This window comes from the organism of the source record quoted next, unplaced genomic scaffold (assembly GCF_019419815.1).
Source record: "Pyrus x bretschneideri cultivar Hongxiangsu unplaced genomic scaffold, Pyrus_bretschneideri_v1 Contig8, whole genome shotgun sequence".
NCBI classification, from domain to species: Eukaryota; Viridiplantae; Streptophyta; class Magnoliopsida; order Rosales; family Rosaceae; genus Pyrus; species Pyrus x bretschneideri.
In genome coordinates this window covers 8,532,807-8,558,498 of record NW_025999820.1, presented here as the reverse complement: position 1 = coordinate 8,558,498, position 25,692 = coordinate 8,532,807, and the positions used below count along the sequence as shown (strand labels likewise).

The 25,692-nt window shown below is 38.0% G+C and overlaps 5 protein-coding genes and 1 long non-coding RNA gene across 7 annotated transcripts; 5 read left to right on the top strand and 1 right to left on the bottom strand.

Annotated features, from left to right (window-relative positions):
* The first annotated feature begins 52 nt into the window (after positions 1–52).
* LOC103967802 (rRNA (cytosine-C(5))-methyltransferase NOP2C) lies at positions 53–3,105 on the top strand. 2 transcript variants are annotated; one of them, XM_009381112.3, is made up of 9 exons: positions 53–191; positions 465–609; positions 723–813; positions 1,087–1,284; positions 1,413–1,642; positions 1,822–1,953; positions 2,137–2,204; positions 2,298–2,359; positions 2,777–3,105. In XM_009381112.3, exons 1-9 carry the CDS (start codon positions 67–69, stop codon positions 2,908–2,910), a joined length of 1,185 nt encoding a protein of 394 aa, XP_009379387.1. In that variant the 5' UTR covers positions 53–66; the 3' UTR covers positions 2,911–3,105. The 2 variants fall into 2 exon arrangements, with proteins under 2 accessions (XP_009379387.1, XP_009379388.1); XM_009381113.3 differs by lacking the exons at positions 2,298–2,359; positions 2,777–3,105 and having other exon boundaries at positions 2,057–2,196.
* Positions 3,106–4,493: 1,388 nt separating this feature from the next.
* Positions 4,494–8,875, top strand: LOC103967801 (oligopeptide transporter 7). Its single transcript, XM_009381111.3, has 6 exons — positions 4,494–4,854; positions 4,950–5,526; positions 6,694–7,263; positions 7,464–7,719; positions 7,879–8,061; positions 8,143–8,875. The coding sequence occupies exons 1-6, from the start codon at positions 4,815–4,817 to the stop codon at positions 8,722–8,724; spliced, it is 2,208 nt and encodes a 735-aa protein (XP_009379386.1). The 5' UTR covers positions 4,494–4,814; the 3' UTR covers positions 8,725–8,875.
* A 950-nt stretch (positions 8,876–9,825) lies between these two features.
* LOC103967826 (protein NUCLEAR FUSION DEFECTIVE 4-like) lies at positions 9,826–12,284 on the top strand. Its single transcript, XM_009381135.3, has 3 exons — positions 9,826–10,227; positions 10,473–11,305; positions 11,597–12,284. The coding sequence occupies exons 1-3, from the start codon at positions 9,895–9,897 to the stop codon at positions 12,048–12,050; spliced, it is 1,620 nt and encodes a 539-aa protein (XP_009379410.1). The 5' UTR covers positions 9,826–9,894; the 3' UTR covers positions 12,051–12,284.
* A 308-nt stretch (positions 12,285–12,592) lies between these two features.
* Positions 12,593–15,303, top strand: LOC103967799 (calmodulin-lysine N-methyltransferase). Its single transcript, XM_048575424.1, has 7 exons — positions 12,593–12,752; positions 12,822–12,987; positions 13,202–13,281; positions 13,380–13,440; positions 13,589–13,704; positions 13,968–14,100; positions 14,614–15,303. Exons 1-7 carry the CDS (start codon positions 12,680–12,682, stop codon positions 14,891–14,893), a joined length of 909 nt encoding a protein of 302 aa, XP_048431381.1. The 5' UTR covers positions 12,593–12,679; the 3' UTR covers positions 14,894–15,303.
* Positions 15,304–16,323: 1,020 nt separating this feature from the next.
* Positions 16,324–16,983, top strand: LOC125473102. Its single transcript, XR_007255014.1, has 2 exons — positions 16,324–16,523; positions 16,609–16,983. It is a non-coding gene; the product is annotated as an uncharacterized LOC125473102 (long non-coding RNA).
* Positions 16,864–18,462, bottom strand: LOC103967808 (thaumatin-like protein 1). Its single transcript, XM_009381121.3, has 3 exons — positions 18,219–18,462; positions 17,429–18,101; positions 16,864–17,285 (listed from the first exon to the last, which is right to left on the bottom strand). The coding sequence occupies exons 1-3, from the start codon at positions 18,271–18,273 to the stop codon at positions 17,096–17,098; spliced, it is 918 nt and encodes a 305-aa protein (XP_009379396.1). The 5' UTR covers positions 18,274–18,462; the 3' UTR covers positions 16,864–17,095.
* Between the last annotated feature and the right edge of the window lie 7,230 nt (positions 18,463–25,692).

Here is a 25,692-nt window from a genome sequence, read left to right as displayed (position 1 = left end):
AAAGCTTCGGTTTTTAACACTGACTTGATTTTTCAGTTGCAGCTTTCGAATCTGTCTGCGAATTTCATGGAAGAAGAAGAAGAAGCAGCTTCGAAGCCGGCGCTGCCGGACGCCTTCCTCGATTTTCTGAAGGAGAACGGGCTGGACCCTTCGATTTATTACGAGAGCCAATCGACCCCACGTTACATAAGGTACTAATTCTCTTCGTAAATTTATTATTCGGTAAATATACGTTAATAAAACTGGTTACGAACTTTTAATAAAACATTTAATTACAAACGATATTAAATAGACAATAAATCGTGTGTGTATCGTTTTGGATTTTTTCATTGTATGTTTAGTGATTCGGTTCGATTTTTGATTAAAAGTTTGGACCTTTGTTGATTTGTGCATGTTTGCCCCTGCTGTTTTTTGCATGTGTTTTTGTAATGAAAGAATTGGGTTTTGTTTGTTATTATTGAAAGGCTGAAGCCCGGTTTCGAAGATCGAATCGAAGAGATTGAAGCTGAGATCAAGTGCAAGCTTGAAGAAGTGGAATGGTTGCCTGGATTTTATGCTCTTCCGCCGGCTGTTCAGATTGCTAACTCAAATGCATACCGGGAGGGAAAGGTGAGGGAGAAATTGAGCAGTTGGGTTTACTTTTCCTGGCAAGAAAGTCTCAATTTTTGCGATTTTTTATTGCAAGATTATGAGTTTGTTGTTTGTTGGATTTTGGGTTTTAGATATATGGAATTGACGCGGCGTCTGGTGCTGCTGTTTCAGCATTGAACATCTCATCTGGAGATCATGTTCTTGACCTTTGTGCTGCTCCTGGTAAGTTGTTTTCTTGTTTCTGTTTGTTACTATCGTAGATTGCGTCGAATGGGAGTAAATTGATTTCGTAAAATGCAATGCTTAATGTGTAACGATGTGTAAACTTATCAGCTCTTTACACCAGTTTATGATTATGAGTAAACGCAACTAAATCCGTGTGAGATGTATTTGACAATGTTCATATGCGAAATCTGATTCGGTTGTTACAATGACGACTCTTATTTTTTGCAAATGGCTCACCTTGCTTTCTTCTCGTGTATGTTCTATCGTCAGGTGCTAAGCTTTGTATGATATCAGACCTTCTTGGCAATTCGGGTTCTATAACTGGTGTTGACGTTTCAAGCCATCGTTTAGCGGCCTGCAGGACAATGTTACAGAAATATGCATTGGGCAATCTCTGCCGACTATTTGTTGCTGATGGGACAACTTTTTCCCTCGTACCCACGAGAGTTCTTTCAGATCCAAAATCATGTAACTGATCTGAATCCTCATATACCTGAAGCTTCATATCATATGTGAAAGAGTGAAAATCTTAAGAATACTATTTGCAAGCATGTTTCTGTTTTTAATATGTTATCATTCCATCTAGAATTATGCAGGTGAATCTATTTTGGAAGAAAATGTGACATTCAAGGAGTGGACATCTAGGAGACCATGGAAAGAAAGGAAAGAAGCAGCTAGGGTAAGAAAAAATGGTGCCGTTCGGTCAGGGAATCAACTTCCAGAGCTCATTTATTATGGCCGCCACTCTGGTGTGGTTGGACTGACTAAAAGTGAATTGTACCAAACTTTTCGTGACAGCGAATATTTGAGCTGCGGCTATGACAAGGTAATGCTGCATTTTGGTTTGTTATTTAAACCCGCCTTTACAGGTCTCTTCACACTCTTTCTATTTCCGTATTTTTGTGGACGATCACTAACACCATTTCAATATCTTTTATGTTATTTCTTTGTACGTCATTTATAGTTTCATTGAAGTTTGCTAAGTTAAGCGGGATGTTTATTCAGGTACTAGTGGATGCAGAGTGCACTCATGATGGATCAATTAAACATGTCCAGAAATTCGAACAGTGGGGATGGGAAACTCTTCAACGTCGCGTACTGGATGCAGAAAGAAGTGATAGCCTCACCGTGCTTCAGGTATCTGATTTCAGTTTCTCTCAAATGTATTTGCGAACTATGCTACTTCATATATGATTATTACTTCTCTATTGTAATTTTTCCCTTGTGCATTTAATGGCAGAATTCTAGCTTCCTTGTGCATCGTCCCCTGTTATAAAAATGCTTAGTAAAGTGATGAAAATATGTGTCCTTGGTTTGCAGTTGAAGCTCCTAACCAATGGTTTTCGATTGCTAAAATCTGGGGGGATTCTTGTTTATAGCACTTGCAGGTGCCTTCTGTTGTTTGCTCCTTTAACCTTTAGGACATTACGCATAAAGGATATCCGCTTGTATTTTGCTAATTTTCGTTTTCTATTGATTAGTTTGACAGTTGCTCAGAATGAAGAAGTGGTAAAGCAGTTTCTAGAGGGAAATCCTTGTGCAGGTAAAGTCCTTTGTGCTTTGTAATATCATTAGTGATGGTTTAAGTACTTTACAGCCTGCAACTTATGGGTATGGTGACTGTATTAAACGATTAAGTATCATTTTACCTGTAGCAGAACGGCTAATCAAAATTAGTTTACCTGACGTGATGGTTTAAGTACTTTGTTTTTTCGTTACATTTTTAACGTCATAAAGAAACCAGATAACAATAGCTAATCTAGACAGACTCATAATCAGTTGTTAATCCCATACTATCTACATTACGAGCTGAAGTTGTTTCTACGACTTTTTCTTGCTCGAGTAGCTCTTGCATCTCTAGTTCGTACTCTATGAACAATTTATCATTACATCAGAGTATAATCGTATCATTTTATACGCTTATATCCTTGTGGTTCATCGGTTCCTTCTTATTCCGCAGAGTTGCAGGCGATAGATGCTGCTGAAAATTGGCCGTGCAAGAACGGGCGAGTACCAAATACCCTGCGCTTCGATCCCGTGACTTCAAAAACGAGCGGACTGTTTGTCGCAAAGTTCTCGAAATTGACCATTTGATCAAGTTTTAGTTGTACTGCATTTTCTTTTCGTTTCTTTGCACTGCTGAATAGTTCAGACAACCATTGGGAGAGGATCACAATTACGACCAACATATATGCTGTATTCTTTATATTTCTTTCCAGTGGAAAGAAATCACAAAAAAGCAGTGAACATTTCGTTCTAGCAAGGCAAATGGCATTTCAGTTTTCTTCCCCTCCTTTTTTTGGTAAATAAATGTGGCTCCATGCCCAACAAAGAGAAACTAAAGCAAAACATCATGAAATTGGTTCGAGGAACCACCCTATCTCAGTTTTAGGTGAAAAAAAACTGAAAACGTGAAATAGTAAAAATGAGCTTATTCTTATAGCATAGCTCAAGCAGTTTTTTTTTTTTTCAAAGCACAGCAATACCAAAACAGCCAACTATCGAATCTTCTTTAAAAAAAAAAAAAAAAAAAAAGCAAAACATCACGAGATCTAGAGATTCCATCAGCGTCTGACACAAATATATTATGACAATATGCAAGAGCTTGATCAAAATAAACTGGACCAAGAGAATACGACAAACTTAAGTTAGCTAGTTCATTAGTCACGAAACTCATCTCTTTTTGTGCAATTAAAATTTTTGTTGATGTATTTTTCCCGGATAGTGTAGAAGAACTATACCAAATCGGTCAGGCTTGTCAAGATACTACTAGATCCTGCCAGACGATAATCGGTAAGGCTTTGTTATGTTACTAGTTTAAGACCTAAATGACAATTTTTTTTAACAGTGTAGACTACTCAATACGGAAAATGAATAATCACGGAAAATGAATGATCATAATTGAAATAAAAAAAAAATACACTCTATTTTTGCTTACTTGTCAATCTAATGGTTATAAAATTGGATTATCTAATAGTCTGGACTATTGAAGACTTCCAAAACTATACGAAGCCAAAATGTAATGTTAATATTAACTTGATTGCTATTTGAGGATTAAAAATCAAAAGAAAACTAATGAAAATGACTTGAAAACTTTGAGCTTTAACAATAAGGATAAAATAAATGATAAAGTGAAATAATATATGATTGATTTTTTAGTATAAAAATATGATTTTTCGTTAAAGTAAACAGCATCGGAAACTTTTCGTTAAAGTTCTTTAAATCAAACCAGATTAGTTCAAGCCCATTCCTATGAGAAATTTTTAGTTGTAACGGGAACACGGATGGTATACCATATGTTTTTATACAAGTGGTGGAAATTTTTAATTTATTAACATTTTAACACACATAACCCACAATTTATATATAGATACGTGATATACCACCTCTTGTGTGATGGTCACATTGAAAAATTTCTTCATTTCTACCAATAATGTTTGGAGGGCACGTTTAGATACATACATTGCATGCATTAATTAATATATAAAAACATGTAATGTACCACCTCGTATGACAATCATATTAAAAAAAATTTCGTTCCTACCAATAATGTTTGGAGGGCGCATTTAGATACGTACACTGCGTGCGTTAATTAATATATAACAAGTGGAATGTACCACCCACCCCCACAAACAACTAATTGGTACGTGTTTATTTGTTATATAAACTAATAAAGACTGAATCTGAATCAGAAAATGTACTGCGCCGGAAATCTGTACAGATTCATCCGACGTAATTACATATGCATACTTCAGTATCCAAAACCAACACGCTGTCGTTTTATAACGTTGCATCATTAGCAAGCCTCCAAAAAGCTTCAGGACAAACTCGTCGGTAAATCCAGGTCACCGCTGACGTCTCTCAAGAATTGCTAGTCAAACCCAGAATATCGCTACACAGACCCACACACAAGCTCCGATCAAAAAGCCTCAAATCCTTGCTTCTCGGAAATCAAAACGTCCACGTTTCATATTCTCCTTTAGCGCTAGGAGGAGCAGATGACCGGCAGCAGCGGCCACGAAATCGCAGCTCCTCTCAGTAAGCAAACGCTCAAATTACAAGTTTCTCCTTCTTTTTCGCCCAAATTACATTTCTAATTCCACTAATTTCCCTCCATTTTGTTATCGCCGCAGTTCCGAAGACTCAATCCGATGCCTCCGCCTCATCTCCGCCGCCGGCGGACGAAAACTCTCCGATCGAGCAAGTCGCCCTCACCGTTCCGGTCACCGACGATCCTTCCCTCTCTACCGTCACGTTCCGGACGTGGACGCTGGGGGCCCTCGCGTGCGTTCTACTCTCCTTCCTCAACCAGTTCTTCTGGTACCGCCGCGAGCCCCTCTCGCTCACCTCGATCTCCGCTCAGATTGCGGTGGTCCCGCTCGGCCACCTCATGGCGTCGCTGATCACGGATCGAGTTTTCTTCAAGGGGCGAAAATGGGAATTCACGTTCAATCCGGGACCCTTCAATGTGAAGGAGCACGTGCTCATCACCATCTTCGCCAACTCCGGAGCTGGGAACGTCTACGCCATCCATATCGTGAGCGCGGTTAAGATCTTTTACAAGAAGAACCTGTCGTTTTTCGTTGCGCTGCTTGTAGTTTTGACTACTCAAGTGCTGGGGTTCGGGTGGGCCGGGCTGTTCCGGCGGTACTTGGTGGAGCCCGCCGCAATGTGGTGGCCTCAAAATCTCGTTCAGGTTTCGCTCTTCAGGTAAACTCGCCTGATTTCTTTATCCACGTGTCGTTTCATTAATGGCGCATGTAATTGTTAGTCTACGTAACCAACTTGCTTATTATTCGTAGACATATTTTTCGTATCTATTTTCAATTCTTGATTGTTGAATCGGATGCATTAAAGAAAATCAATGATAAAAAATTAACAAAAGTATATTGGAAGTAAAAATGAACGTGTGAATAGCATTATCCTATTCATAGTAGTACGCCTTGTCTTGGGCCTTTAGGTAGGGGTGTTTTCAATTAAGAGTTTATTAAGATCTTAAATGAATTTATGGAAGTCATGGGTATTAATCAAAATTTTAAAAGAGTTTATAAAACTGTATACAAATTTGAGTGTATTAATTCTTAATTTTGAAGTAGGTAATAAAACTTGTTATGTATTAAATTAGGATTTGATTTGAAGCATTTTAAAAATACATGATTTTAATAGATCTTTAGGGATTTTATAGTGTTTTTTAGGCTTTACGCATCTTAAGATTTTTAATAATTTCACCCAAAATTAACATAGAGTCTATGGAACGCCATTAAACTCCATCAATTAAGAAATCCATTGAACTTCATGAATTTATAACTCTTTTAAAATCTTTTATAGTAGCTTAGGGTTTCCATGAATTTATAACTCTTGTATTTATTTATTTAATACAAGCTTAAACTGAAATGCATATAAGTCTTTATCCGCTCTATCCAATATATCCATTCGATTTCTAAAAAAGATTACTAATCCTTAACTTTTCGAGTAATCCTTCATTCACAGCTATGCTTCCGTCTATAATTAACAAGCTATTGTTAATTACCTATTAGTTGTGATGATTGATACTAGAAGTATCAAAACATGCTGGTTTAAGTAATTAGAGGAAAAATTACAATAGAAGTTACTATAGTAAGGAAAATGTACGGGCCGGAGTTTGCCTGGTAACGTTTTCAGAGAATATTTTCAGAATGGAATCGAGAAATTAAAGAAGGTGCTTTTTCAAGATCCGAGATTGTGTAATTCTTGCTGCCTATTTTTCTTTGCAGTTGGTTTTTAGTGTAATACTATAAGACCATCAGCCTCTCACTTAAGTAGTATAAACGAGAATGTTGAGGAAGTCATGAATCATGACTGGTCTATGTGGTTTGTGTGCATGTTATGTATTTACAGGGCACTGCATGAGAAAGAAGAGAGGCCAAAGGGTGGATTAACAAGAAACCAGTTCTTCCTCATTGCCTTCACTTGCAGCTTCGCTTACTATGTCCTTCCCGGTTACTTATTCCCAATGCTAACTTCCCTTTCCTGGATCTGCTGGATTTTCCCTACTTCCATCCTGGCTCATCAGCTCGGTTCAGGACTGCACGGTCTTGGCATCGGTGCTATTGGCCTCGATTGGTCAAGTATATCCTCTTACCTCGGGAGCCCACTTGCCAGTCCGTGGTTTGCTACTGCCAATATTGCTGCTGGTTTTTTCCTTGTGATGTATGTCATTACTCCTGTGACTTATTGGCTCAATGTGTATAATGCCAAAACTTTTCCCATATTCTCGGATGATCTGTTCACATCTACTGGCCAAAGCTACAATATATCAGCTATTATAGATTCCAACTTCCGCCTTGACATTAATGCATACGAGCGAGAGGGCCCCCTCTATATGAGCACCTTCTTTGCTATCTATTATGGCATCAATTTTGCCTGCCTTACTGCCACTATTGTTCATGTTCTCCTCTTTAATGGGAGGTAAGTGACACTTTTCACATTCAACTGCTGCTGTCTTTTCAATATTTTCTAAAGCAAATTTTCCATAAGTTGTATTAGAATTCTTCACTTAAGCTCGGGTTCTGCATCAATAAATGTGCAGTGATATCAATCCTACGGTGAAATAGCTTATATATTGTTATACATTTTGCTCACAAAGCCTTATTGTATCGAGCGTGCAGAGACATCTGGCAGCTAAGCAAGTCTGCCATCAACGAGAACAAGATGGATGTGCACACAAAGCTCATGAGAAAATATAAGCAAGTTCCTGGATGGTGGTTCATGTGCATCCTTTTGGCTAACATAACCGCAACCCTATTTACTTGCCATTATTACAATTATCAACTACAACTGCAATGGTGGGGTGTCTTGCTTGCTTGTGGTCTTGCCTTGTTTTTCACTCTTCCTATCGGAGTCATCAATGCCACAACAAATCAGGTGTAGTATCGCGCTCCTCATATTCTGCTTTTTTTGTTTTGAGTTAGGATGTTATTTACCTTTCTATCCACTTATGTCATCCAATATTTTGTCGCACACTTCTTTCTAGCTTTGCATTGTTATTTCTCTAGCATTAACAATCTTTTCATTTCCGAACAGGCGCCAGCGTTGAATGTGATCACAGAGTACATCATCGGGTATCTGTATCCAGGATATCCAGTTGCCAACATATTGTTCAAAGTTTATGGATACATAAGCATGAAGCAGGCCATCGCATTCCTGGAAGACTTCAAGCTTGGGCACTATATGAAAATTCCTCCCAGAGCAATGTTCATGGCACAGGTTAGCATCCTGTGTTTTTCTCTTCTCAAACATGTTCGGGAACAAAAAATACTCACCAAGTTTCATCAAATTTCTTTTCAGGTAGTTGGTACTATTATAGCAGCGATTGTCCATCTAGGAACTGCCTGGTGGCTTATGAGCACAGTCCCAGACATATGTGATAGGGCGTTACTACCATCAGATAGTCCATGGACTTGCCCGGGCGACCATGTCTTCTATGATGCTTCTGTTATTTGGGGTCTTGTCGGGCCTCGCAGAATCTTTGGTAATCTTGGCCATTATTCCGCCATCAACTGGTTTTTCTTAGCTGGTGCTATAGCTCCTGTCCCAGTTTGGCTTGCTCACAAGGCCTTCCCAAGCAAACATTGGATTAAACTTATCACCATGCCGGTGCTCTTTGGGGCAACAGTTAACATGCCTCCGGCTACTGCTGTCAACTACACCAGCTGGATTCTCATTGGATTCGCCTCAGGGTTTATCGCTTACAGGTATTATCGCGCCTTGTGGAGTCGCCACAACTACGTGCTATCTGGAGCTCTGGATGCCGGATTAGCGTTTATGGGGGTACTTTTGTACTTGTGTCTGGGGATGGAACATGTTAGCTTCAAATGGTGGGGAAGCAGCCCAGATGGTTGCCCTTTGGCTTCTTCCTCAACAGCCTAATGAGTTGTAGCTAAAACATGCCCCCTGCTGCAAGAAAAGTTGTATGCTTGATATGCATAATTGTGCGCTTAGGGTAGAACTGTAAATAACTTGTGTAATAACTATTGTTTATTGATTATTTGATAGCATATATCAATTCATTTTTGCTTAATCTATTGTGAGGCTTTGGTTCGATTCCCCTCAAGGTGAATTTGAACCATATTATTGCTAATCAATTGTGAGACCCTTAGTGTAGATAATATCATTTGTTAAAAAGTCAATTCATGTTTTATTGCAAGCGATAATTCTAATTTAAGCTGCATTTTGCTATGCATGAATGAGAGCATTTTGCTTAGAAATAGTGATATTGACTTGCCATTTACAAGTTTAATAAAACTAGAGACATGACTTTTAAGTTACCAACTGATGCGGAAATTTTTTATTTTATTTGAATAATAAGTTCTAAAGTGGATTCAACGACGAAAAAAAAGGTACACACTTAAAAGACATTTATCCCTACATTTAACAGACAATTAATGAAAAAAAAAAAAAACTTTTAGATTAAAGTTGCTAACGGACTACACCATCAGAGTTTAAATCCTAATTTATTTATTTTTTTAGTACGGAGACTATCTCACGATTATTTTATCACCATGATGACCGTTTATGGTCCTATCCAAAATGAAATTGGTTTGGAAGTCCAACTACGTTTATCCGATTAGTCGTATCCAAAATGAGATTGGTTTGGAAGTCCAAATACATTATTGCCGCCTGGGCCAAATAAGGATTACAGAAAAAACAGGCGGTTTTGATCCAGGGGTTCACCTAGTTTATGTGATGGTTTTAGCTCTAATCTCTCCCGTGGATTTTGAAATGTCCTTTTTGTCCTCTCCATCCACTTGATGAATCCGACATTACATGATTAAATTTGGTATTATTTTATTTAATCATATATCATTAATATTAATCAGTCCCGGAATTGTAAAACCATGGACTAAAAACCCAAACAGATATGTTTAAACATTTGTTTTAGTTATTAATAATTTAATAAAGCCAATTAATGAAGGCAAAACAAACTTATAAATAACTTCGTCAAGCAGAACCAGAATCCTCGGACAAAACTAACCAAAACAAACACATTTGGTCTGAAAAATCTAATCGGAGTTTTCTTTCCCTTGATTACTTTTAACCATGCTTTTTCCGTCGCGATTTCTCGCTTCCCCTGCCGGAAAATGGCTGGGATTTGTGACAGCCATTTGGGTTCAAGCCATCAGCGGCAACAACTACACATTTTCCAACTATTCTGGTGCCCTAAAATCTTTGATGGAACTCTCCCAGACTCAACTCAACACTCTATCCGTTGCTAAAGATGTTGGCAAGGCATTCGGGTTGTTATCCGGCCTTGCTTCCGATCGTTTGCCGACTTCCGCCATCCTCATTGTCGGAGCATTGGAGGGCCTCATTGGATATGGAGTTCAATGGCTGGTTGTTAGTCAGAGAATCAGCCCTCTTCCCTACTGGCAGGTATTGTCAATTCGACATTTAGGTTTTATGTTCTCTTATCATGTAATATGTTATGTTATGTTGTCATACTATTAATTTCAATTTTATTGCGCAATCTGTCGTGTTTGCATTGTCAAATTGTCAATTTCAACATCTTAAACTCGAGATTGGTTATATGCAAGAACATTTACATTCATTTGAACTGCTTTTTATTTTCGTATATATTATTTACGGGTTCTTGAAATGATTTTCTACTCTGGCTGCAGATGTGCATATTTATGTGCATGGGAGGAAACAGTACAACATGGATGAACACAGCAGTGCTAGTGACATGCATGAGAAATTTCACGAAAAACCGCGGTCCGGTCTCAGGAATCCTCAAAGGGTATGTAGGGCTAAGCACAGCAATCTTCACAGATTTATGCACAGCTCTCTTCTCATCCAATCCCTCCAAATTTCTCTTCATGCTTGCCGTAGTCCCTGCTGTTATCTGCCTCATAGCTACCCTTTTCCTCAAGGAAACCCCGCCGGCTTCCACTCTACCGGAGATAAAACAAGAAGCCAAGTTCTTCCATGTCTTTGATTTAATTGCGGTTTTCGTGGCTATCTATCTCTTGGCCTTTGACATGTCTGGAAAGCACGGCCATGATCTCTCTTTGATATTTTCTGTTGGACTTCTTTTCCTGCTAGCTTTTCCCTTGTGTGTACCTATGTACACTTTGCTTTTCAAACCCAATTCTCATCACGATTTAGAACAAGAAATTAAGGAACCTTTGCTTGCTCAAGTCGGACCGATTGTGAAGCCAGAGATGCAGAACTCTAATGGTGCAGGCATTAAGGTGGATGATGTTGCGGTGAAGAGACAACCTTTGATTGGGGAAGACCATACCATTTTTGAAATGATAAAAACACTTGAGTTTTGGATACTTTTTGTGTCGTTTCTTTGTGGTGTAGGGACTGGAATGTGTGTCATGAACAACATGGCTCAAATGGGACTTGCTCTTGGCTACTATGATGTCTCCATTTTTGTGTCACTTACTAGCATTTGGGGGTTCTTTGGACGCATAGTCTCCGGCCTAGTCTCAGAATACTATATCGGGTATGTTTCTTCTAATTTTAAAGCGTTATTAAAGTAACTGTTTCAATAATATAAAGATAGTTTGATGTACTTAACTGGTACCGGATACCAATCTACAGTACCTGATACATTGTCGATATTATTAGCATAGTATCAACTATCAACTATCAACCACATAATAACAGTTTACCTAATACTATAGACTAGTAGCCATTACTAAACACTTTTTCCGTACTTATGTAATCAAGTTAAAGAGTAACATACTCGATTAGGGTTCCGAAAATGTGCTAACCCTAATTTCACTATTTTCAGGAAATCAGCCGCCCCTAGGCCACTTTGGAATGCAGCTTCCGAGATTCTAATGGCCCTCGGGTTCATATCCATGGCGTCGGCCTTGCCGGCTTCCTTCCATATCGGCTCGAGTCTAGTCGGAATGGGTTACGGAGTCCTCCTCACCATAACAGTTCCAGTTGCCTCGGAGCTATTTGGTCTCAAATACTATGGCCTCTTGTACAACATTCTCATCCTCAACCTTCCCTTGGGCTCCTTCCTCTTCTCTGGCTTGCTTGCTGGCATTGTCTACGATTCTCAAGCCACAGTTAGCCCTAGTGGAGGTGGGACCACTTGCGTTGGGTCCCACTGCTACATGCTTGTGTTTGTTGTGATGGCAGTTGCTTGCATGTTTGGGCTTGCAATGGACGTTTTGCTGGCGTTTAGGACAAAGCATGTTTATGCCAAGATTTGTGAGAGCAAGAAACCACAGTAGCTTCAAACTCCCCTTTATTTTTTGTAAATGTTGATTTCGTTGTACAGATTTTGAACCCTCAATTTTTAGTTTTGCAACAAACATTTATGTTTTTTTGTTTTGTTTTTGTGATTTGGAGATAAATGAGTTGAAGCGACACTATAACAGCGAGTGTCTTTGTAATTAAAGTGGTTAAGAGTATTTGCACTGCACTCAGAAAGACTTTTCAAGAAATGAGAATTGTTATGCGAATCCACTTCGCTTTCCATACAACAATCTAAGCTATCTTTTTTATAAGTCTCAGTTCATAATTTATTCTTGGAAGAAATTAGCTCGATCGAAAACTATTTGCCCATTTGATTCTAATCATAAAATTTCATAGTAGTCAATGAAATGAAAGTACAAAAAAATTAGACGATTCGGATCAGTGAAATATACTACTAACAAAAACTTTTGGGTGGTGTGGGCTTGTATATGGGCCATACTTAGAATTGGGCCCACCTGAACCACAGCCCAATCTATGGATCCAATCTCAAGGCAACCGAAACGGCGCCGTAGAGAGCGCCAAATATTGCGCACAATCTTCCGTTAATCCGTACCAAACCGCCTGGCTGAAGTGCCCGCAGACAGAGCTGCAGAGACTGAATCCAATGGAAACAACCGTCAAAGCTTCCTCTCTCCGGTGGAAAATTCTCCGTCAAGCTCTCCTCCGCAAACCCACCGGTGCCTCTATCTCTCTCTCTCTCTCTCTTCTGATCAAATGGAGTTTTTATTTAATACTGTGAAATGCAGGAGAAGATTCGCAATCCGAAATCGGCGTCAAGAAAATCACGAGGAAGACGACGCAGGGCTTCAACTTGATCCCATCCCACATCGCCAACGACCCATCATCTCGCTCCGGCGACGTCACCGTCTGCTACACCTTGCCCGACGACTCTGCCCCCAAGCTTCACCTCACGTGAGTTAGCTTTCAATCTTTGTTTCAAATGCTGCACCAAGCTCGAATCTTTCGTGTCAGTATATGATGCTCGAAATTACATTTGCAAAACCGAGATAGATCTTTGATTTTCTCGATGTGGGATTTTTGAAATTTGATACAGTGATGCGAAAGTTTGAAAATTTTTATTGAATTTTTGTGGGCTTTGATTGAATTTCGTTACTTTTTGGAGCAGTCAAAGAGTGGTTGACCGAGCTGAGCTCAGTGACTTTGAGATTTGTAATGAGTACAATATTGACAACACTGGGCTTGTTTGTAAGTTCCTCTTTGTGCAATTTGACTGCACATTTTATTGGTTCTGTAATTTTGAGCAAGCTTTTGGCTTAATATATGTTGTTCATGTTGTTGTGCAGGTCAGTGGCCGTCGGAAGAGGTTCTTGCTTATTTTTGCTTGACTCACACGGACATGTTCAGGTTTACAAATTATGCCTTGCACTGCTCTTTTGGAAATTTTCGTTTGGTCTTGAAGTTTCTGTATTGGCTGTTTCAACATTTTGGTGCAACTTTCAGTGTTCATTTTTCTTCTGTGTGATATATTTGCATTTGCCTTGCATTTTTCTAGGTCGAAAAGAGTACTTGAGCTCGGGTCAGGCTATGGCTTAGGCGGCTTCGTTATTGCAGCTGTTACTGAGGCATCAGAAGTTGTAATTTCAGATGGGAATCCACAAGTAGTAAATTGTATCCTAATTGCATCATTGAACTATGAACATGGTCTGTCTTGGAATGTTTTCAAACATGAACACGTCCTTTATTTTTAGTTTTTGGTTCTGTATTTGTGTTATGTCATCAAAGAACCATTAATTGTAAATAGACTCCCCCCCCTCCTTCTTTTAAGAACATTTGGAAGTACGTACTTTTTTATTTCTCTTATTGTGATAATTTGAAACCAGATTATTTCTTGGTCAATTGTAAACATTATGTACAGATTCCTTAATGTTTAGATATTCAGCACAATATTGATGCAAACTCTAAAGCATTTGGTGGTACAAAAGTGAAGTCCATGATGTTGCATTGGAATCAGAACGAAATTTCTACCATCTCTAGCGAATTTGATCTCATTGTTGCTAGTGACTGGTATGTTCCTCTTTCGTTGAAGTTTCTTCATTAACATGTGCAATCCCACATCATTTTCTGCCCTTTTCATTAAATGAAGGGAGAGAATCATTGAATCTGGATGGAGATTATGTGCCATAGTTACCTCAACTTATGTGCCAAGTTCTATGCACTGCCCAAGGATCTCTTCTTTCCATCTGAAAGACATGAAATTTAGATTTGGTGCTATGGTGTTGTCATGATAGGCCCAACTTTGCAGCAGACCACCCATTATTCTTGAATGGATATTGTTGATTCCTCTTTGGTTATTTTTAAGTAATACTTTTTAATGAGTCTGGGAGGTTATTGGTGGGGAAAAGTTGTTTGTTGGTTGCAATTTTGGTTGACCTGGGGAAACTTAACCTCTTGGTTTTCTTCACTAAATGACAAGAGGCACTTGTAATAATTATGTAACATAAATGCACCCTAACACGTTGTTAAATCTTTATGCTCTATCTTGTTTATATTCATTAACTTGATATGTCATATTCACAGCACTTTCTTTAAGGAATTCCACAATGGACTTGCTCAAATTCTCAAATTCCTGCTGGGAAAAGTGAAATCCTCGGAAGCTATATTCTTCAGTCCTAAAAGGGGTGACTCCTTAGACAAGTTCTTAGAAGCAATCAAAGAATGTGGTTTGCACTTTAGCATAACAGAGAATTATGATGCAGAAATTTGGAAGCATCATGAGGAGTTTTTGGATGGCGATGGTTCCTGGCCCAGCTATCAAAAGGATCACTGCTATCCCTTATTGATCAGGATTACAGTATGAACTTTTGAACCCATATTCCTTCACCAGCTGCACATATTTCAGGCAATATAGATTTTGCCTGTAGGGTGTCAGTTTTTTCTGGCAGCGTGGATTGCGTGTGTGAATTGTTTTTGTTATCATTAGGAATGGGAAATGCAATGTACAGCCAAAGTTTGGCCCCTGAAAATGGTGGTGGATACAGATCCGTAGGCACTTAAACGGCGTATTCCTTCCTTATCATTGTGTTGATCCTCCCTGACTTGTAGTTACCAATTGGAATGGAAAGAACAGCATTACCGTTGTTGGTTGATGTAAAATAATTGTGATTTCCTTTTAAAGTCTATGTTTCCTGCCAGATTTATAGTTTACCAATTGTAATGGAAGAATGAGATTTCTTTTCATGATTCATATTATATATTGTTGATTTCCCATTCTCAAGGTCTGAAAGTTCGAAACTTTTGTCTGAAGATTCCTTATCTTTATTTGAGCATCTAGTCACATTATCAGATTTAAAATATAGCCGTCCATGGCTAAACAACGACATGGACAGTAAGGGACGCAGCTGAACAATGTCAAAAGCGATATGCTCTTTGGATCGGTTAAACTAACATATATTAGGTGTGGGAGATTACTTGTTTGCTTTGAAGTTATATGTCACTGCAGGCTCACAGAAAGGAGGAAGGCTTGTCTGAAGAGTGTAAAGATGACATGTCCTGGATCAAATCCAAAGCTTTTCTAAAGATAAGTCTATCTCTATTCTCCTTTCACTATTGCTTTACGCTGGTTGGTTCCGAGTGCCACTTGTTTATCTGAAATTTTACTTGTTAGCTCGAAAAGTATACTCAAGTTTGCAGTGCACAACTTCTCCGAACAAGTAATAAAAAATTCGTGAGCATTGCCATTGATTGATTATAATGCATGATTCGGCAATAGGGTGCAATTTTGGGAACGATATATTAGCATTTTATTTTGAATAATACCGTGGTTCTCATACTCTTGCTCTACCTTGAACTGTTTTCCTCTTGTTAGTTTGATCGCTTAAATTTTATAACGAATTAATGTTTTCCTTCTGTTAGTTCCTAACTGCCTTAACTTTCAACACTGATTAATGCAAGAACTGATAAAATACATTAGATGGCAAAATATATATTGTTCTCAATAGGTATAGGCGTCACTGGGAGGGGTGTCCCTTAAGATGGTGATCCCAATATATGGTACTTGAGTAAAATATATTTCATTGCTAGCTTCATCATCCCACCAGTAACAAATTTGCATTTCTGCGGATGGTGATTTTTGCATTCCCGTTTTATCCATTTGCCCTCCTCGCTCCCTTTTATGTCTGTTCTTTTGTAGTGTATTCGTTCACACAACTTTTTGAATTGGAGAAATGTCGAAAAAGATGGATTACGAATCATCTTTGAAAATGGACCGCAGTCATGATCAGGTATCAATCGTCTTATCTTAGGGAAAAAGTGGTTCTTTTCTGTCTTTGTATTGCTTGCTCTGGGGGGTTTCCCCACAGAAATTATTGAAGAATCATCTTTTTGTATACATATACATCCAGGATGTGAAACTCGAAGGAAATCACCGTCATAGGGCGGCAATATGGAACCTACTTACATTGGCATTTTTCGGCTTGTTTGCTTATCTTGTTGGTAATCGTAACGAGAGAGAAGATGAATCATTCAGAATTGCCATTACTGATTGAAATCACATTATCTTCTTTTTGGCTTCAGGTATGATGATCAGAATGGTAGACCCCTACACCCACCTCTTTTGCTGTCAATTCATCAATGCTCATCGCACACGCCTATTCGTCGTGCTAAATGTTCACACTGAAAAGTGTTTGCGTAATTGGGTTATGTGGTGGTAGGTTACGAGTAATTCTTCTATGTGACCGTCGTACTATCACAAAAAAGAACGTTTGGACCTAAAAATATTTGTAGACCCCTACAACAAGAAAGGCGGTCGTGGTAAAGAATTTTTTTCCATAGAGGAAATGAAGCACATTTTTAATTCTAAACAAATGCTTTTGCTTTTGCTTTATAAATTAATACGTGTATGTGTATCGAACATCAATATTGTGGGGTTTGGATGTGGGTGGTTTACAATCCTTGATTATGTCGACTTTCTTCATGACTACCGCCACCTTGGCGTCTCTCGGTTGTATGTAAGTTTCTCTCTCGAGGATGCGAACCACTGGGCCATTTGGAGCATGATTGGCTAATGTAACTGTCGAAATGTGAGAGCCAAAGTGATGACCAAAATCAACATACTTTGAAGAGCTATGGAAATGGAAGGTTGGGTTTTGGTTGAATCTCCGCTGGCCAAATCAGCTAGCAATGAAGAACCTATTGGGTTCGACCCGGAATCCGACCCCGACCTCGACCCCGAATCTCTTGAAGATTTTAGGCTGCCAAAAAACATATTCCGGAATCAAATCAATGTCAATTACAAGCATATTTTGCAAATTGTTAAAATTGATTACTGTGGATTGAAAACTAATAATTGAACAACATAACATGTAACATTGTTAAAAAAAATTAAAGTACTTACCTTGACGTAAGAGAATCACAAAATGTAATCGTATAATCAGCACCTATACACGTAAATGTACTCGAAGCGTCATCGTAAGCGTAGCTATATGATTTCGGACACGCTGACTTAAACAACTGCGAGTACATGGACGGCTTGCATGTGGACGGTGAACCGTACGCGCCGTTGCAACAATACTCTGGACTTCCAAATGCGTCACACGCGCTCTTGCACGCGCCGCCACCCTTGACTTTGAGCTCGGCAGGGCACCTACGGTTGAGGTCCGTAACGCACCCGGTGGACGCGCACGCACCCGATCCCCCACTCCCCTCAACGGTCATTGGTAAGTTATAACCGTCAACGAGGCTGACGTCATAGAAGTCTTGAGAACCCGAGCCGAGTGTGAACTCGGCTAAGGTGGCCGGTGGCACGGCTCCGGCACCGTTGCACTCGAGCTCTCCCGAGCCGCAGTCCCCGGTCGAACAAGAACCCTGACCCGAACCGTCGAAGGTGCAGCCGGTTCGGCCCCAGAAGCGACCGGACCAGCCGGTCGGGGCTTGGAAAACGCGGGAACTGCCTTTGGGAAGCTCGAACCCGGTGCTGTCGAGCTTGTTGCTGCCGGCGCTGGCTAGAATTCCCGGCCATACTGTGAAGTCACACTTATTTGTGAACGTGAATGTGGCCCCTAACACCCCTAAAAAAACAGAGACAAATGTATAGATTAGTGATAATTCTATTGAATTGAGAAAATGGAAAAACAACCCAGGTGGTAAAATTGCTCGATTTATTAAAAGTTTGTGTCTTTTTTTACCTTCGGTAACGATTAGAAGAATGAAGGTGAAGTGGTAAGAAATTGGAGTAGCCATAAGGATTTTGTTGAAAAGGTTTTGAATCTTGAATGGCAGAGAATGTTGGGTTTTTTTTTCTCACACGGAAACAGAGTCTGCAAATGGCAAATGCTGTGTGAGAAAATGAAGTGAGGGTGGAGGAGGTGGTGGTGGTGGCGGTGGAGGGAGAGGTGGGAGGATCCAAATGATCAGCTGAGGGTCTATTTATGAGGAATTCATGCACAAAAAAGAGACAAAGCAATGTGAGCGTCAGCTATCACTGACTCACACTATCACGGGAAGAAATTTTTTTTTTTTTAATTTCTAATTTTACGAATAAGATTAGGCACCCAAATTTTTGTATTAAAGCTGTGCGTCAAATGGATTTGATGTGTCAGTTAAATTTGATTCACATGGAATTTGGTTAATAAGCATCACATCATTTATAGCACAAATTTAATGCATAAATTTAGTTTCCGTAACATTAATCTTAAGTTAATTTTAATAGTGAGAAGTTGATCCGATTAGATATGAGGTTAGTGTTGTGAAATGACTAAAAATGTCTAAGTTGTTGAGCAAAGATGTCTTTTTATCTGGAAAATAGCTGGAACTTTGTTGCAGTGGCAGCGTATGATTGGCACACATTTTTCTTTTGCAGTTGTCAAATTTCTCACAATTTCAGTTAATTTAGTTTCATTTCATCTCATCATCCCCGGATGGTTTTTCCCCTAATTATCGGGGGAAAAAACACCACAAACAAAATAACCTAACATCAACCTCTTGAAGGAGAAGATGACTGCAAAGCTAGAATGCACCAAAACATTCTCGCACGTTTGAGAATGTGATTATGTCCCAAATCTCAAATCTCGGAACTCAGGTGAGAATAGCCATAAAAGTGCTCGATTTCCGCTATAACACCAGCCTTCCTCTCTTATTCTTAACATTTAACAGGTACTTGTGGTTTCCTCTTATCTTATTAAGTGGCGAACGAGTCAAATTGTACGTTATTTATCCAAATTGATAAGCCACAATCTCAAATCGTATCTTGACACTAGCACTACATTTTATTGAAATTTCATTTCACTTGTATTCAGTTATAAGTGGAAAGTCTTCTACTCAACTCCCATGAACTGCAAAATCAATATCAAATTATTATTTACCTATTGTATGACTCAATCCTGCATATAACTCTCAATATCGTTGTATATAAAAAACGAAAATCACAAGACAAAGGTATGCAAAGGGCCATGCAGTAAAGATTTTTTAGTGTGTCCATAACACGGCAAAGATGTCTTTTTATTAGGAAAATAGCTGGAACTTTGCTCCAGTGGCATCGTATGATTGGCGCATATTTTTCTTTTGCAGTTGTCTAATTTCTCACAATTTAGTTAATTTAGTGTCATTTCATCTCATCATTGCCGGGTGATTTTTCCCCTAATTATCGGGGGGGGGGGGGGGGGGGGAAACACTACAAAACAAAATAACCTTACATCAACCTCTTGAAGGAGAAGATGACTGCAAAGGTGGAATGCACCAAAATGTTCTCGCACATTTGAGAATGTGATTATGTTCCAAATCTCAAATCTCAGAACTCGGGTGAGAATGGCCATAAAAGTGCTTGATTTCTGCTATAACACCAGCCTTCCTCTCTTATTTTTAACATTTAACGGGTACCTGTGGTTTCACTCTTATCTTATTAAGTGACAAATGAGTCCAATTGTATGTTATCCATCCGAACTGATAAGCCACAATCTCAAATCGTATCATGACATTAGCACTACATTTTATTGAAATTCCATTTCACTTGTATTCAGTTGTAAGTGGAAAGTCTTAGACTCAACTTTCAAGAACTGCAAAATCAATGTCAAATTATTATTTTCCTACTGTATGACTCAGCCCTACCTATAACTCTCAATATCATTGCCTATAAAGAAACGAAAATCACAAGACAAAGGCATGCAAAGGGCCATGTAGTAAAGATTTTTTAGTGTGTCTGTAACTTGGGATATTATGCCATATTTTGTTACACAATTAGAGGGATACTCCAAAAAGAAGAATTTCTCTCCAAGTGTTAAATGACATGTGATGTACTGTTCCATATCTCGGCCACACTAAAAAATTTCTTGCCATGTAGAAGCATATTAGTGGAGTCAAAGGCAGTACGAGACACCATGTGTACACTCATATTATTGCGGATTTAATTTGTTCGCTAATAAGGTTCTCCTTCACCTGATTATATTGGTACAAATAGAGAATAGGAATTACATGCACTATTGCAAAATTCAAAGGGACAATGACCTTTGTCTGAAGAACAAAAGAAAGAACACCGTTGCGTTAGTTAATTAGTTGGTTACATCGCGGGGTTTGGTTTAAGCAAGCCACATGGTTTAATTGGTATTATTGTGGAAGAGCTTTATTCTGCTACCCAAATGAGGTACTTGGTTTCATGGGATTGATGCTTTAAATCAACTTCAATTGAAAATCCTTGCACTGAATGACACCGATGTGGTGTCGGCCAATACTTCAGAGTATTTTGAGATATATTCTGTTTAGAATTCGTTTGTTGATGATTTTATTTTAATTTTGGTTAGAGAGAGAGAAAATTGTATGAGAAAAATAATACGTGAAAGTGAAAGAAATATGTACATAATGGTACTTATAAAATGAACACCAAAAGTAATTCGAAGTGATATTCTTGTTAAATTTGTTTCTTGCTAAATAGCCAGTTCACTCCTCCCACCGGTTCCTCCCACTCTCTTCCTCCGTATTTTTATATATATCATTTCTCTATAATTAACATACGCGTTCTTATTTTACTGACTTGATCATCAAAGTAATTATACCGAAACAACTACGGCATCGCAATATTCAATTTATTTCTTACAGTTGAGATCATAACTGACTTATCCAGCTGAAAAAGTACATATATTTTGAGGTCTGTAACTTTGTCTGCAACATGAGAGAGGAAAGAAGTTAATTGGGAATTTGGGAGTGACCGACCAAGTCTAACAAGTTCACATGTATGATGCACAAATTCAGAACCTTATGAAAGGGGTCACATAACAACTTGTGCCCAGGTTCGTTCGTCGTTTCACCCAATCTTTATGCTTGAATCTTTTCTAGCTTTTTCAGTGGGACAGCATCTGTCTAGCTTTCTGTGTAGCAATGCCATGTTACACTTTTTTAAGTTAGAGCATCCTAATGAGAGCTTTATCCTTCATGATACTACTATAATTCTAGTCTTAGCGAGAAATTTCATCTCCAATAAGTTGGAAAATGGGGCTATATCCATAACTGGAGCTAGCAACTTCCTTTAATTTATTGGATAGCATAAAATCAGGCTACATCTAGCTCTAAAAAACAGTAGATCCCACAAAAAAAATAGCAACCCATGTGAGCAAAATTCTATCATTCTCCCTACAATTGCGAATACACTTATACTCTACTCTTATTATTTTTTAATTCTTTTTTCTTACTTATTTTTCTTGCAATTTGACTAATTAATTATTGTTTTAAATTCCATAAGATTAAAATTTCAAATTGATTTCACGTCCATGGGCATTGATGGGTGAAATTTTCAAATAACTTTTTTTCAAAATTGTATGATACTAATTTATCAATTGGTGCTAAGTAAATTGTTGTGTTATACGTGAAAATCAAATTATTTCAAAGGACGAAGTGGGAGTTTGTTTCTTTCAACAGAAGAGATTAAGATAAGGGAATCTAATCCAACGAACAATTCATAAGTGATCAAATCTAACTTTGTCACAATTTGAACTTTTTAGGTTGAAGGGTTCATAAATTTTTTTTAAGATAACACGTCCAAAAATCAACTTAAGAAAAGCTAACACAAAAAAAATAAAAAAAATCATCGCTTAATCAAATTACTAGATAAATAAATATATATAGCCCCACATAGAGCCCGAAAGATATAGCCCCTTATTGGGAAATATTCTTTTACAAAGCCCGAAAGATTCTTCGGAGCTCTAAAATTGACTATATCCACCACTTTTCCAGCCTCATATAGAGCTACTCACTGGTGATGTCCTTAGGATAGATTTTTTAGTGTACTTGAAACGCCACCACATATTATTAATATTCCTTTCAAACTAATATTTATAGATATATATATATATATATATATATCATTTAGGAACAAAATTCATTTGTTAACATATAACGAATGAAAAGATCAAATTAACTGTAGCAACAAAACTAAAGAAAAAAAATCAAAAGAAAAGTTATGGACAATATAGTAAATTAAACACAAAATAATTTTACTGTTTTTTTTCCCTCCCATCACAGCCAGGTAACCACATCAATTATCCCCATTTTTCCTCCCATTTTCCTCTCTCTTCCACTTTTTTTCTACCGAATAAAATAAAATTTTGGTGACAAAATAGTTACCTAGAAACAATCACTAAAGATATAAGAAGGTTCATCAGAGACAAAAAATCGTTTAAAAGTTGTCATTAAAAAGATTAAACGACCAGAACCATTGATACATTTTCTGTTATTGTAAATTTATTTTCAAAATTTTAATAACTACGTAGATAGCATATATACAATGACCAATAATTTTTAATCAAACTTACAATCCACCTATATCATAATACGTAAAATAATACACCACTACATAAAACTTTCTCGTTAGTCCACATCTAGGTTTTGTTGGTGACGCGAATGCATGCTTTTTAAAACTCGATGACCTAAATAAATGGGAGTATGCATGCAAGTTGTCGCCCTAAGTTGTTATCTGACTCTGTAATTAGGATTAATGTGTGCAAAACGCCAAATGTGACAATGCTCAAGAAAGAAGAAAAGTGAAAAATGTGAATGTGACAGGAGTACATAGTGATCATTATTTTATCACTCCTCACTAAACTAGAGATTGATCCTTTTTGGCTATATTCTCGGTACACGTTAGGAGTTAGTTAAATGCTACTCTAATTTGGTTCTTCCCTTTCAAATTTTCAATTCTCATATTCCATTTTGACTATAGATATATAAATTCATAAAAACAATTCAATTTCGTTTAGTTTTCATTTTTATATTTTAGATGTGGGAGAAATATATAAGAGATAATGCTTGAGAGGTTTAAAAGAGTTCGAGAAACGATGGCGCGGAAGAGATGTAGATAAAATGTACAAAAAAAAGGCATGCAAAATGAAAAATAGAAACCAAAACAAAAAACATGTCTAAGTTATTTTCACTTTCAAGATTTTTCTTTTCATTCTTCTTTATTTCTTTCCCTCTCCCTCTCGTCGCCCTTCTTAATGATCACATATTTTCTCAATATGCTTTCCTCATATTCTACACAAAAAGATAAAACTAAAATCAAAATGGTTGTCAAACGAACCTTAGCGTACTAATCAAGATCAAGGGTAAATTACATAAAACTACCTTAATTATTGGGTCAGTCATAATTTCATACCTCATCTTTAAAAAAATTCAATGTCATACCTCATCTACAAATTTTTTACAATTCCATACATTCCGTTAAATTTCTATCAATTATTCTATTAAATAGTGACATGGCATGAGACGAGACCCCATTATCTATTAAAAAAATAAAATCATTTTTATTATTTTTTTTTGGCATGGGGACCCACCCCTTCCCCCACCCCCTTATCCCACCCAAATCCAAAACCAACAAGATACCACTCCACCCCTTCTTTCCCGCTACCACTCTCTGCCATATCTAGCAAATCCGCCAAAACCCTTACCCTGGAAACCCTCTGAAACGCTTCCTCGCTCTCCTTATACCCAGCCACTTGCGCAATCACGGTCGTGGAGTCCATTCGCGTCGTACTGGAGCAAAGAGATTTGAGGGTTTTGAGGGGCAGGGGAAGAGGGTAGAAGTGGTACTGGAGCAGAGAGAGGGTTGGTTGACCCGATTTAGTGAAGGCGGAGTCGGAATCAGAGAGGGAGTCGGTCGATGGAGGTGTGGACGGAGGGAGGGGGAGGGAGTCGAGCGATAGGTGGGATCTGGGTTTGGGGAAGACGGGATGGGTGGGTGCTGCTGTTTGGAGCAGACGGGATTTGGGTTTGGATGGGGTAAAGGGGGCGAGGGAAGAATGGGTGAGGGAAGGGTTGGGTCCCCATGCCAAAAAATAATAATAAAAATGATTTTATTTTTTTTATTTTTTTATTTTTTTATTTTTTTAATATTTAATTATTTTTTTAATAGATAATAGGTCTCGTCTCATGCCACGCCACTATTTAACGGAAGAATTAACAGAAATTTAACGGAAGGTATGAAATTGTAAAAAATTCGTAGATAAGGTATGACATTGAAATTTTTTAACAACGAGGTATGAAACTTTAACAAACCCAATAATTAAAGTAGTTTTATGTAATTTACCCCAAGATCAATATATCCCTAAAACGATCCCACCCGACCTTCTATTGAATGTTTATGTAACAAAATTGTTGTAGAAGATTGTACTAAGTTGATACTAACTATAAATCCAACATGCATTTGAGCTCCGAATTCCGATCAGGATCCATAACGACTCTAGGGCTTGCTATATAGAATCGAATATCGTTCCTTGTGGGGGAAGAAATGTAATGTTATGTGATATTTAAATCGGATGATTCTGTCAACTTCTTTAAGCCTCCAAGTGATAGGTAATATGCCGTGTAAAGTACATATCTGGATAAGATTTCAACTTTTTTCCTTTTCATCAGCATCATGGATTGATCGATTCGATCGATCCGATCGATCGATCATCCCCATGTTTTGTTTTAGTAAAGAGAAGTACGACACCCAACCCACCGTGGCACTTCTGAAAAGGTTTATGTAATCGGGAATCCTTTGTTTTTTAAGTCTTAATTTCCATCCCTTTACCTATAAAATTGTTTGTTTGGATATGTGAATTGAAGACCTACAAATGCTCCGATTAAAAGATACGACTATGAGACAGAGGTCAGAGCAAAAGGAATAGAGAAAGATCTATGAAGACTCTAAAAGAAACTATAAGAAAATATATGGAGTACTTGGAGCTAACGGAATGCTTGATGAAAAACCAAGCGCAATGGCGTTCCATGATTCACATAGCCAATCCTACTTATTAGGATAAGGCTTAGTTGTTGTTTAAAAGAAAAGAAATGCATGGTTTTATTATGATTAATGGTGAAAAGGAAAAAGGTTGTTCACAGTAAAGTTGGCTTAATTAGACAATTAAACATGATAACTATACGAAGAAGAATTAGATGCCTTTTGACACAAGAAAAGTAAAATAATTGATATCCTAACAGGAACGATACAAGTTGCATGGAAGGGGAGGGGGTGTGAAGGGGCAGTGAACATGGAGGAGGCAATAAGTCATGATAAAAAGAGGTGCTTTAATTAGTTTTGCTTATCAAAATATGGTAATCAAAAGTGCTTTTTATCTATGCTTTATAACTTTGTTATAGTTAAATCGACAGGTGTGAGTCGTGCATGGATGACTGGCG